General features: G+C 34.5%; 1 protein-coding gene across 3 annotated transcripts in view; it reads right to left on the minus strand.

Annotated features, from left to right (window-relative positions):
- TBC1D12 (TBC1 domain family member 12) overlaps window positions 1-13,596 on the minus strand; it is an 84,139-nt gene that overhangs the window by 13,825 nt on the left and 56,718 nt on the right. For 2 of the 3 annotated variants that reach the window (XM_055119154.1, XM_055119156.1), the window contains exons 4-9: window positions 13,267-13,349; window positions 12,223-12,340; window positions 9,979-10,085; window positions 5,502-5,582; window positions 2,230-2,318; window positions 1,084-1,155 (exon numbers count right to left, since the gene is read on the minus strand). In XM_055119154.1, coding sequence (XP_054975129.1) covers window positions 1,084-1,155; window positions 2,230-2,318; window positions 5,502-5,582; window positions 9,979-10,085; window positions 12,223-12,340; window positions 13,267-13,349 — 550 coding nt within the window. The remainder of the gene's footprint in view (window positions 1-1,083; window positions 1,156-2,229; window positions 2,319-5,501; window positions 5,583-9,978; window positions 10,086-12,222; window positions 12,341-13,266; window positions 13,350-13,596) is intronic. The other variant, XM_055119155.1, reaches the window with a different exon arrangement.

Consider the following 13,596-nt stretch of genomic DNA (forward strand, 5'->3'; position numbering starts at 1 on the left):
TAGAGAAGGGTGGGGAAAGGAAAGAAAGAAAGAAAGAAAGAAAGAAAGAAAGAAAGAAAGAAAGAAAGAAAGAAAGGAAGGAAGGAAGGAAGGAAGGAAGGAAGGAAGGAAGGAAGGAAGGAAGGAAGGAAGGAAGGAAGGAAGGAAGAAGAAGGAAGAAAGAAAAAGAGAAAGAAAGAAAGAAAGAAAGAAAGAAAGAAAGAAAGAAAGAAAGAAAGAAAGAAAGAAAGAAAGAAAGAAAGAAAGAAAGAAAGAAAGAAAGAAAGAAAGAAAGAAAGAAAGAAGAGAGAGAAGCAGGACAATGACAGCAATAATAAAAGTTTACAAGTTCCTGAGCTGACAGCACGAGCAATGAATACATTTATAATAATGCACTGCTCTTCCAGAAAGATTCAACTCTGTCTAGGAAGCCTCTTGAAAGAGATGTGAAGACTGCTAAGCTAATAGGCCTGAGAAAATAGATACCATGATACAGATATTTGGGAGCTAACACAACACAGACTACTTTGTTAAGAATACTGATAAAGGAGCCCAGAAGAGTAACTCAGAGATTTAGAATGAATGTGCTGCAAGAATATGACCATAAATTTAATGTCTGTTATGGTCATACACATTGAAAGCAATCATGGCAGTTCTTCTATCTATAATTTCCAGTGCTTCAACCATAGCCAAGTGTGTGCAAGCACCAAGTGTGAAACCACAGCTAAAAAGATGTGTGAGCATCATAGTCAAAGCAGTACAACTCCTGGCAAGCACATGCATTAAGTACAGTGATCCCTACTGAGTCTACAACCAGACACTGTAATGTGTATGTCCAAGGAACACTATACTTTATGAGCACATGTGTAAACAACATAACTAAGGGAGCGCAAATTTCAGTGAACACTGCAGTCAGTGTATGAGCACTTAAACCTGTTGTATCACTCTTGCAAGTATCACAGCTAAATCTGCAAACCCCACATTCAGGTGTATGTGCAATGCCAGTGATAGCAACAAGAGGAATAGAAAGAGGGGAGGAATTAAGAAAAGAAGAACATAGAAAAATATTCATATAAAAAGAAAATGATTGAACCAAATACTTACATAACCAACATCAGGTCTGTAACATGTATATGCCCCTAAGATACTATGTAAGACATCATGATACGGACCACCCTTTGGAGAGAAAAATGAAAAATCAAACTACATAAATAATTGTCTCTAAGTTACGTCTCAGTGGCCTATTAATAAACTATAAACTTTTCTAAATATTAAATTTAAGTATATTTAGTAATTGTCAAAATACTAAGTATTTTTAAGATACATTTTTAAGATATATTTTCTGAAGTAGCAATAAAAAATATTTAAATCTACTTCAAAAAATTAAAAATCCCAAAAAACTATTCTCTTGATGGATGTAAGAGTTTGGAAATAATTTTAAAGCCTTCTGAATAATAAATACAACTGCCATATTTTATAGAACCTAATTCAACTTTAAAAAGCCCTCAGAAAGCTACATTAAATTTCTTCTTCTTTTTTTTTTTTTTTTTTTTTGCTTTTTGGGTCACACCCAGCAATGCACAGGGGTCACTCCTGGCTCATGCACTCAGGAATCTCCCCTGGCGGTGCTCAGGGGACCATATGGGATGCTGGGATTTGAACCCGGGTCGGCCGTGTGCAAGGCAAACACCCACCTGCTGTGCTATCACTACAGCCCCTAAATTTCTTAATTTTCATCTTAACAGTAAAAAATTTTCATTTTATCTCAATAGAAAAATTCTACATATAAAGACCAGTTAAATGTAAAATGTGTATAGAATGTCATAATTTTTCTTATAAAGTATAATCAACATCATAAAGCCTCTAGACAAAAAGTTTCTTCCTATTTTAATAGTAATTCTAGAAAAAATTTTAATTTGAAACAATGTTCTTTACATTTTAACAGCTGATAGTGCAAAAATGCTAAAATTCAGTCAGTAATCTTACAAAAATAAAACAAAGAACTTAATCTTAAAGTCATTATCTACTACACTTAGGAGTAATGGATATATAATACATGCTATGCTATTAACAAAAAGCATTCCATCAACAAAATAAAAATTTCTTTAAAATTATCCTGTAATCATCTTTTAATATAGTCCCCAATTACTATAGCTTTCACTTAAAAAAAAATAGTAGCCATTTATTTTGACAGTGTTTCTTTGGACTTTAGAGTTAAAATGTAGATACAAACTGGTTAGAAACCCTCACCTTCTGAAAAATGTAGAGAGATGGAAATGTACGAGATATATCCAATTTAATCAATTCCAGACTGGCCTCTCGATCAGCAACAGACACACCTGCATTTACCAGGTAGATAAAATGATTACTTTGCTATACTATGTTTAATCTTGTATGCATAATATGATCACATAGCAACTAAATTATCCAAATAAAGTCAAAAGGTAAAAAACCAAAAATCTTAAGAGAAATGGAACTTGTCTTTTTGGGGTTGTTTTTGGATCTTAAGGTCTCTGTTATGAAGAAAAATCTATACATTTATCAGTGTTACATGTTGAAGGATTTCTGCTTCAACGTTTTATAGAAGATAGGAGCAGATTACCACTTTCACAGTAACAATGAAGAAACAAATATATATTAAATATCATATTTCTATAAAAGGTATGAGAAGGCCAGGGGACATAATTCAAAGTGAATGTTTTGCTGAAGGAGCATTGAGTTTGATCCCCAGACACTGCTTGGTCCCCTAAGCACAATCAGGAGTGGATCCAAGCACCACTGGGTGTGTACTATCTTCCAAAAAGTAGTTTAAAAATAAAAACCAAACAAAAACAAAAAACACATTCACTGGGGTAGGTCAGGGAGATGCCTCTCTCTTAGAAAACAGGTAGGAGCCTTGGGCTCAGTAACCAGCAATTACAGAGTCCCTGGAGTACCTCTTGATGTTCATAAAATAAATAAAATAAAGAGAATCAGAGTTATAGATTGAGAAAGGTCTAGAAATTTTAAATCTCAGAAAGGAAAGAACCTATTCTATATCCTAGATGATAGATATCATTGGCCATTCTTGGTTACCTAATGACCATTTCTTTTTAGTGGCATCTGCCAAGTCTGAGTAAGGGCTCAGAATGTAAATTGCTATGAACAAAAGTACTGTGCTTGGGGAAAAGAAACCAGATTTCTATGGCTAAATAAGACTGTGATAGGAATATAAAAATAGAAATACATAGATAGGGTTTTCCCCAGTGGGACTCATGCTGAACTCTAGTGTAATGCACAGGGCTAGAATAAAAGTCAAAAATCACTGTAAATCATATAGGCACTTAGAAAGTGGCTGATTGGAGGAACTTATAATCAAAATAGGACAGGTGTTCCAATCAAGAAATTCAAAACACAAAATGAAGTTTATATAAAATTCAATATATCTGAAGTCCACATAAACACCTAGTCTATCTAAAGCTTGCCCCAACCTAGCTGTTACCAACTTAATTAAAGTAATAACACATTTGCCAAACATGTTTCCTTTGCAATAAAATATCAGCTTCAATTTATAAGCTTTTCATGTGTAGTGATTTACATATTAGGCATGCAATGATGTAGGAAATTCTGATTTATAACCAAGGGGAAAGCAGTCAACAAAAGCAGACCTATAAATGATCCAGTATTGGAATTATCAAACAAGAATGTTACGTGCTAGATGTTTGGGGAAAAAAAATCAGAAGAATAGATGGTGGAAATTTATGGATGGAAAGGTGAAGAATTTCCTCAGAGAATTAGAATCTATAAAAGGAACTAATGGTCTTCCTAGAATTCCAAAGTAAAGTATTTGTTAGGAAAGACTAATTTGGAAAGACTTAATAACTGGATATTGAAAGGAATTAGTGAACTTGATTATTATAGATCAATATAAATAATTAAAATACGAAATAAAACAATTTAAAAAATAAGTCTTGTAGGACGAGAATGGCAGAGCCTGACAAGCTACCTGTGGCGTATTCGATATGCCAAAAACAGCAACAAGTCTCACAATAGAGACGTTACTGGTGCCTGCTCGAGCAAATTGATGAATTATGGGATGACAGAGGTACAGGACACTCTTAAATTATCTAAAAGCATACTTGTAATTGGAGTCCCATAAGATGAGGAGATATAGAGCAGAATTAATGTTTAAAAAAATAATAGCAAAAAAAGTTAAATGACAATAGCAAGTTATAATCATCTGGAAAATAAGAAATCAGAAATCTGAATAGAATACTATTTCTGATTAGAACAAACATTCAGGTGATTCAATTAATTATACTAATATGCAACTTTTTTACTACTTAAATGATTTACTTCTGAGATATTTTGCCACAAGACCTCTCAGAAGTAAATGCTTATAATTTTAATTCTCAAACTTCTAATATTTCATATAATTAGAAGAATGATGTAAAGAATGATACCCTGCCAGTAAAATACTTTTTACATCTTCATTTCCCTCGTATTTTTGGTTCCCACAAGTAGCAAACATAGTTAACGTGTCTCAAAATGTTCTAACTGTTCAGAAAATCAAGTTCTCCTAACTCTGTTTAGCCCCTTTCCCAGTGAACAGTAGGTTCACTTTTCTAAAGTAGAAAAATAAGTATTCAAGGGATTTAACAGAATTTTGAAAAACTGTAAGATAAGCACAATTTCTTGGGGTCAGAGCAATAGCAATAGCACAGAGCAATAGCATATGCCTTGCACACAGACAACCTGAGTTCCCTGGAACTCTATATGGTCCCCCAAAATCCTGCCAGGAGTGATCCCTGAGCATAGAGCCAAGAGTAAGCCCTGAACACCACAGGGTGTGGTCCCCCAAAATAGTATATACAATTTCTCTACGAGAAATGTACATTTTTAGAGTTTTAATTATGGGTAAGATGACAGTTTGCTTTCTAAGACTGACTGTCTTAGAAAATTAAATGAGAAAATTTAATAAGACTGACTTATTAAAATTCAAGGACAAGAGATGGTTGAATAAATTTACCTAAATTTAATAAACTATAATAAAAGGAAAAAAATGTTTTCCTGCTTTCTCAAAAATGATTACCTTAAAAAAGAGAAGATGAGATTAGCAGAGAAAATGGTGTGTCTGAGTAAATAAAATTAACAACACATAAGGAATGTTAAGAATTGTAAGTGTTCGTGAGTCAACAGAATGGAGAGACAGGTCACAAATGAGGTATGAAGAGAATCTAATTTTAAGGGATGGCTTAAAAATACCTAAAAATGCCTAACACCATTAGTCTTACTGTTGTAATCAAATTCTGGACTCTGGAGTCCAATAATCTAAATTTATATCACAGTTTCACTCTTAATAAATTAATGATTCTGAGCATCAGATTCCTCTTATGTGATCCAGGACAATAGCAACTCCTTAAAAGTTATTAACATTAAAGGAGTTAGTGTATATAAAAGCAATTACTGCAGTTCCTTGCTCATGGTAACAACAGTACTATTATATTCAAATAATGAGAAATTCATTCTGAAAATTTTATTACCTTCTGTATCAGTCTCAGAACTTGTTTCACTGAAGCTTTTCCATCGTTCTTTTGCTCTGGAGAGGAAGATTTCATAAAGTTCTGTGAGGGGGAGAGAGGAGGAAGAAAGGAAAAAAAATATAAATAAATAATAGTAAAAAAAAAATACTGACAAATTTTAGTTTTTACTCTAAAAAAAAGTTAAAAGAAAATCCTATTATTTGGGGGTACCTTATGAAGGTCTCCCTTATGAAGCAGACATCCAAAATGTGGTAAATTGAGGTCCTTGATTTTACTAAAACTATTCTTTACACAACCAGTAAGTTACTAAATTAAAATAGTGCTGAGTGATCAACTAGATAACTAAATATATATATTTAATATTTGAGGCAGAAAAAGATACTTCAGTTAAGAGAGAAACAGTAGAAACATTTATTTTTGGCAGACAAATTTGAATTTGCAATGCAAATTCCAGCCCCGCTGCTTAAGTATCAGTAACACTTCAAGAAAGAGCGCTCTGAAACATGGCTTTCTTAATGTGTAAAGTGGAAGAAGTAATACCTACTCCTGGGGTTACTGATGGTTTAACAAAATAGTTTATATCCTGATACTTTATACCATCAATAAATGTTAGTTCTTGCTTTCTTCTCTTTTGAAAAGTGCTGTTTCTATCATGACAGAGCTATGTAAAGCTACCTAAACTAGTCAAAGCTATTTAAACTTCACACAGATATAGTCAGAGGTCTTATAAACCAAAACTTCTACCCTGAATTTATTAAGGGTTCAACTGTTTCTTGAAACTATCACTTCATCTTTCTACATCAAGAGCTCATTAAACCGGGGCTGGAGCAATAACACAGCGTGTAGGGCGTTTGCCTTGCACTCAGCTGACCCAGGTTCGATTCCCAGCATTCCATATGGTTCCCCAAGCACCACCAGGAGTTGCACCTGTGTGTTGCCGGGTGTGACCCAAAAAAGAAAAAAAAAAAAAGCTCATTAAACCATAATAGAATTAAAATCTTTTAAATTCTCGAATTATATTTTTTTACTTTTTACATTGTGCAAAACAGTATCATTTAAAAAAAAAAGAACAAAAATATTTCCTGTCTAACCACCAACCTTTATATACTGCTAAAAAAACAGAACATTCTTTGTGTCAAATAACCTTTGTTTGAATTTTGCTTTCACATAATCATGTTTAATTTAAACAGAATACAGTGAAAAATAAATTTCCTTTCCTCAGATGCTGTATTGTCAGGCCCTAGCAGTGAATCACCCAGTTCAGTTAGTCAAGTATTAACCAGCGTGGCCCTCAGGTCACTGGGCATTGTTGGGAGGTACCCCCAAATAATTTTTTTAAATCTATTATTTGTGCCTACCTCTATCAATAACTTGGTAGAAGAGGTGGATATTTAAAAATTTAAAAAATTAGTTTGCAGTTATCAGGTATCAAATTATGATCATGCTTTTTTATTTTTATTAGTAAAGCTGAACCTGGTCCAGCTTTACTAATCTCCCCAAATTTTAAAACAGTCTTGAAAGCAGAAAGACTTATCAAACAAATTATCACAATTGAAAGCCACAAAATAGATCTACAAGTAAAAAATGTTGTAAGGCATTTCATCAATGAACATCTCTCCAGGGAAGATTAACAGAGTTTAACTGTAAGAACAGACTTTTACTGCAGTACAGTTCCATGTTTAACAGCTCAGGTCAAACATTTATTCTGAGTCTACAAATGCAGAGCTTGAAGCAGATTTAAAGATATATCAGGCTTGCGCATAGATGTATCTTGGACTTGATCAAAGATGTATCTTGGACTTGATCTGAGAACACATTCAGATAAGCATGTTTCACTGTCTGATTTTCTGAATACAATACTGCATACTCTCAGCAAATTTTACTTTCATGAGAATTTTATAAACATTATTGAAGAAACTTACATACTCCTTTAAAATAATAATCTTAACCCTATTTTACAGATGAACAAAACTAAGGATTCTAGATGTTATGTAATGTTAAACCCAAGTTTATAAACTTGATATAGTGCAATCAAGACTTGAACTACATTAACAAACTTTAGAAGAATTATTCTTTCTTACTATTCTCCAATGGTTACATATGTGATTTTTAAAAAGTACAATAAATAGTCAAGCTATCAAAACCACTGAAGGCAAAGAAGGTTACCAAAAGCAAATTTGCTTCAACAGAAACTTAGCAGAGGGTCAAGGAGATAGTTCATTTAAGTTAGAGTGCAATTTTTGCATACAGTAGCCCTGAATTCAATCCTGACACCTTATAATTCCCTTAGCACCACCAGGAACAATCCCCCAGCTACTAAGTAGTCACTTTACTGGGTGTGGTCTGACTTCTGCCAAAACAAAACAAAACATAGAAAGCTAAGAAAAACGCAAATATTTGGAAACTAAGCAATTTACTGCTGCACAACCAGAGAATAAAGCTAAAAACAAATTAAGTCGAAGACTCAAACTACCCAGAACATATTAGATACAGCAAAAAGTGTCATAAAAGTTTAGAGCTAAGCATGTGTTAACTATGTATCTTATGTACTAAATAAAGAAAAATTGAGCCAAAGTAAGCATAAGGAAGAAAATAATAAAACTTTATAGTGGAAACCACAAAAGTATAGAATCTAGAAGAAATAGATAAATGTTTAAAATCCTGTAACATCCCAATAATTAATTAGTTAGGAGGTAGGACACCTGAATGTACCAGTTACTAGTACAAAAATCAAAAGTTGCTACAAAAGGGCTGGAGCTATAGCACACAGGTAAGGCCTTTGCCTTGCACATGGCTGACCTGGGTTCGACAACCGGCATCCTATATGGTTCTCCAAGCACTGCCAGGAGTAATTCTGAGTACAGAGCAAGGAGTAACCCCCAAGCACTGCTGAGTGTGACCCAAAAAGAAAAAAAAAGTTGCTACAAAAATAAAAGTTCACACCCACCCGAATTCACTAGTGAATTTTTCCAATTCTTCAAAGAGGGTCTACTTAGAAATCCTTTTCAGTTTCTTAGAATGCCTAAGAAACTCTACCTGATCCCTGGCATCTCATATGGTCCTCTGAGCACCACTAGAAATAATTCCTGAGTGTAAAGCAGGAGTAAAACCCTGATTTTGCGGCCCCCAAAAAAACCACACAAAAACATTGTTAAAAAATAAAATTACACACCAATATCTCCAGTGAATGCTGATGCAAAGATCCTCAACAAAATCTCTTTTATTTCACTTTTCTCATTTTCTATTTTCCCAGTTTTACCTATTTTTTTAATTCACAAAATCTACTATCATAGCTCCTATTCTTAAAGGTTTTAAGAAATTCTCAATCTCCTGAGTCTTATTTCTTTTTCTATTTTTTCCAAACTTTAAAATATTTGATGGGGCTGAAGCGATAGCACAAAGGGTAGGGCATATGCCTTGCACGCGGCAGACCCGGGTTCGATTCCCAGCATCCCATATGGTCCCCTGAGCACCGCCAGGAGTAATTCCTGAGTGCAGAGCCAGGAGTAACCCCTGTGCATTGCCGGGTGTGACCCAAAAAGCAAAAATAAATAAATAAAACAAAATAAAGTATTTGAATAAAAATTCAAAAAGACTGCTTTGGGTAGAAATGAAGAAATTTCTAATCATATAGCCAGGGAGATCTAGATAGGCAACACTTGGTCCCCTAAGTAATGCTGAATATTCTTATTCTCTCTTATCCTCTCCCCTTCCTCTGTGCTCGTGCACGCGCACGCACACACACACACACACACACACACACACACACGCATGCATGTACGCATTTTTTAAAAAAGAATAAAAGATAGTATTTGGGATCTGGGAATAGCTCAGTATTAGAGCATCAACCTTGCAAGCATGAAGCCATAATTTCAATCCCTAGCAGTGCCTAACATGCTAAATGCCACTGCCTAACATGCTGAATCCCTGGCACCACATTCCACAGTTGTGAAATCTCTGATGCACTGCATCGGGTACTGTGCAAGTACCACAACTACAGAGTGTGATTCCTGGAAAGAACTGCAACCAAGTGTGAGAGACCCACAGTCAAGTACAAGCTGCATCCATTAATTTAAAGAACAACAAATGTAAAGAGAAGGTGAAAAAAAATCTTTTTTAAAAAAGAAACTTGAAAGATGAATGTTTTCACAATGAGGCTATTTTATTTTTCTCTGTATATATTTACTCATGCATTGCTCTCTAGAATACCAGAATTTTCTGAAGTTATCTACATTACAGTTAAAATATTTAGATGTAAAGAAATTATTGATGGGTGTAAACTAATGGAAAACCCACAAGTTTTGTTTATATAATGTGAAATATACTTATTAAATCATAACAGGCTTTAGAGAGAATAAAGCATGGTCTTAAAATGACACTGTAAATGTTAATGCATTTTAAATGGCTAATCTACTAATTGCTTTATAATTCTGCAGATAGTTATTTATGTGGGAGTAACTGAATATAGAATACAAACCAGGAGTGATATTTAGTTCATTTCCTACAGCCAGACTCCAAACTTTCCCACGAACACTAGGGGGCAATCCCTGCCACCACAATTCTCGAACTCTTCTTGTACTATGCCTAGAATTAAAGAGAGAGATAAAAAAAACATTATTTTTATACCAAGATACCAGCTGCATGATGATTTGCCAATTCTATGGCCAAGTGATCTAATGACAAGATCTTAAGAACACAGTTACAAAATTCAGATTATATACTGCCAACACACCATATGAAGAGATAGATGTTAGAATCTTTGGTTTCACTTAGAGGGATAATCAATACAAATGAGTTACCCATTGAGAGAGAGAGAGAGAGAGAGAGAGAGAGAGAGAGAAGAAAGAAAATTGTTACAAATGATGTATTCTTTTTGTTTTTAGAAAAGAAACCTTACATAATATGATCTTGAAAAGATACCAGCATTGGAGTTACCAGCCTAGATCTCCAGAGCCTTAGCAAGGATGGGGGCAGACAGAGTTCCCCACCTGCCAAAGGCCCGGCACTCTACCCACCCATATTTGGCACCCACCACTACCAGAGAAACCATCCAGCTTTACAACTGATTTCAGAAATGCCAGAGAGATGCTGACAGCTTCAAAGTTCATGAAGTGTGCAGCAGCACAAACTTCACAGAGCTGACAGCCCACCCAGAAGAAGTAGAGAAAATTTGACGGGAAAACTGAGTAGAAGCCCACTAACTCAATGAGTGAAAATAACAGAAGGATCATCTCACTCCTATCAGCTCAGTACATCTTCACACTATGACTATAGCCACACCACTATGAGATATGCTTTGTAACAAACAATATAAAGTAAATTACTTTGTGCCTGCTAAGGAAGCAGACCCAGGGCTTGGATGGGAATCTGGGCCCACTGGTGGTGGGACTGGTGTTGGAATATTAAATATCCGAAATAACAACTGAATTGTGAACAACTTTGTAAATTCCAGTGTTTAAATAAAGTTTCTTATAAAAAAAAAAAAGCTTGCATAATAAACATTTTTGTTCCTCACTTTATGGGACCCAATGGGAAAAATATATAATACTCTAAAGGGCAGTACTGACTTAAGGAAACTAAATTTTCTAGCTGCTTAAACTAAGAAAATGCAAGAGAATCAGAGATACATAAACAATTATGAAAAAATGGGATAAAGAACACAAAATTTATTGTCAATACCAAGACAAAAATCAGTTTTTACTATAGGTAAGGTTGTCTTTGAGAAGTAGTATGGTCTACTGAGAGATGGGCTCTAGAACCAGATATATCTGAGTTCAAATCTGATTTAACCATTTATCAAATAACCTTGGCAAATTGCTTAAATTCTCTTGAGTTTCACTATAAGGAAGGTTTGTAAAAATCAAATGCAATTATTCATGTAGACTCATATTACAACTGCTGTATGTGCCAATATTTAACGAATTCTTAAAGTATGCCCTTTACTAACGAGCTATTGCAGGAGACATCTCCTACACATAGAAGATAAAACATTTCTTATCTTCTAGAAAAAAGATAAGAAATACACAAAAACCATAAAAACATGGAAGGCAAAGTAAAGCAAGAGACATATTGGTGTCAAAAGCTTAATGGGACATGACAAAAGGGTAGAATCATATATACTATATTATCAAGAAAGCACGGTAAAATCACTTTAATATTTAATAAATACACCTTACAAAATACATGTTTAATATTCCCATTGCAAGACACTTGCCATTATATCCAATGATATCTTTGTTTTTTTTTACTTTTGGGCCATACCCAGCAATGTTCAGAGATCACTCCTGGCTCTGCATTCAGGAATTGCTCTTGGCAGTTCTCGGGGAACCATATGGGATGCCAAGGATTGGACCCAGGGCCAGCCACATACAAGTCAAACACCCTACCTGTTGTACTATTTATAGCTCATGCTCCAGTAAATAATATCTTAAAATTAAGAAAATTGAGAAAATAAACAGCTTCATGAATCAACTAGCATTTAATGGATTCAAAGAATATAAGATTCTACCAGGCAGCATAGAAAAGGGTCAGTAAGAAGAAGGTATCAGAGACTGAAGGATTTATTAAAGCAGAGCACAGAGAGATAAATATGGAATTTTTCAGACAGTTGTTAACTATATAACTAAGCCAAGAAATGAAACACAGCTTAAGGAATAATATGATAAAACAAAACATAAGATCTTTAGAGATAGGCTAGAATTCTGGAAGTTTGCTTACTTACATTACTTCCCAATTGGGTAGTATTTCATTGATCCAAATTACCATTGCACTTGCAATATTTTCTTCCTGTTTAAATCGTTCTTTCATTATTTTTTTCCTTTTATGTGCTTCTTTAATTTCTGTTTTAAACAATAATAATTATTTCAATACAAATAACTAGTTCAGACCCCCTTCTCCTTTTACTAAGTCTACAAAAAAAGGCTTATTAAAAAATAATCTGGAACAGGTAGGAAAGAAAAAGGGAGCAAGAACAGAAGGGAGAGAGAAAAGAAAATGCTGGAAAGTGTGCAAGAAAAAAGAAAGGGAAAAGGAATTTGAAAATAAAAAATCTATTATACAACAGTGGAAAAAAAGTCCAAAGGCCAGAAAAATAATTTAAATAGGTTACTATATTATTCTATTTATATTTAATCAATGAAAATTTGTCGTAAAATAACTGTCAAACTATGAGTAACCAACTAATATGCTTTTTCAATAGTAGGGGTATACCTCTGGCTCTGGGCTTACCCCGACTCTGTGCTCAGAGATTACTCCTGGCAAAGGTTGGGGGGAACCCCGACTCTGTGCTCAGAGATTACTCCTGGCAAAAGTTGGGGGGATAGGAATCAAACCTGCATCAGCATTACCCTCTATACTACCTGACCAGCCCCCGACTTTTAAAATATATTTCACCTTATAAGACTGAAATTAAAGTGTCCAAATGTACCATTTACTCACAAAACTCCACAGAAAATCAGAAATCACAATTTCCAGAAGAAGATATGATCCTTGCCATTCCCATGGTGAGCCCGCCAGGAATAATTCCTGAGTGCAGAGCCAGGAGTAACCCCTGAATACCACTGGGTGTGGCCCAAAAAACAACAACAAAAATTACTTGCAGAAAAATTATAGTCCCACTGTGACATTTTGTTTCTAAGAACAAATTTAATTAGAAAAAAAATCAGCATCATCTAAAAGACTAGATCAATTTTACTACCTACTTTCCTACTGAGATTAACCAAATTAACTTCCTGTTGAAATCAGTAAATAAAATTAAATTGTGTACCTCGCTTTTTAGCCTCAGCCACCATTTCATCATATTCCTGTCGATGACGTAAAGCTTCTTCCACAGATTTGGCAGGAAGGTTTCTGGGATTAAAAAATTTCTATAAGTCAGTTTTAAAGATATGCTTTAAAGTTATTAACTACATTTTTGTTAATACCAACTACTAAGAATTCTTAACCTAACCCCATTTCATACATTAAAAAGCTTCAGGCTGGAGTGACAGTAGAGAGTAGGGCATTTGCCTTGAATACAGCTGACCCAGGTCCAATCTCTGGAATCCCATGTAGTCTCCCAAACACCACCAGGAGTAATTCCTAACTGCAGAGCCTG

The sequence above is a fragment of the Sorex araneus genome, chromosome 11, assembly GCF_027595985.1.
Source record: "Sorex araneus isolate mSorAra2 chromosome 11, mSorAra2.pri, whole genome shotgun sequence".
In the NCBI taxonomy this organism is placed as follows: domain Eukaryota; kingdom Metazoa; phylum Chordata; class Mammalia; order Eulipotyphla; family Soricidae; genus Sorex; species Sorex araneus.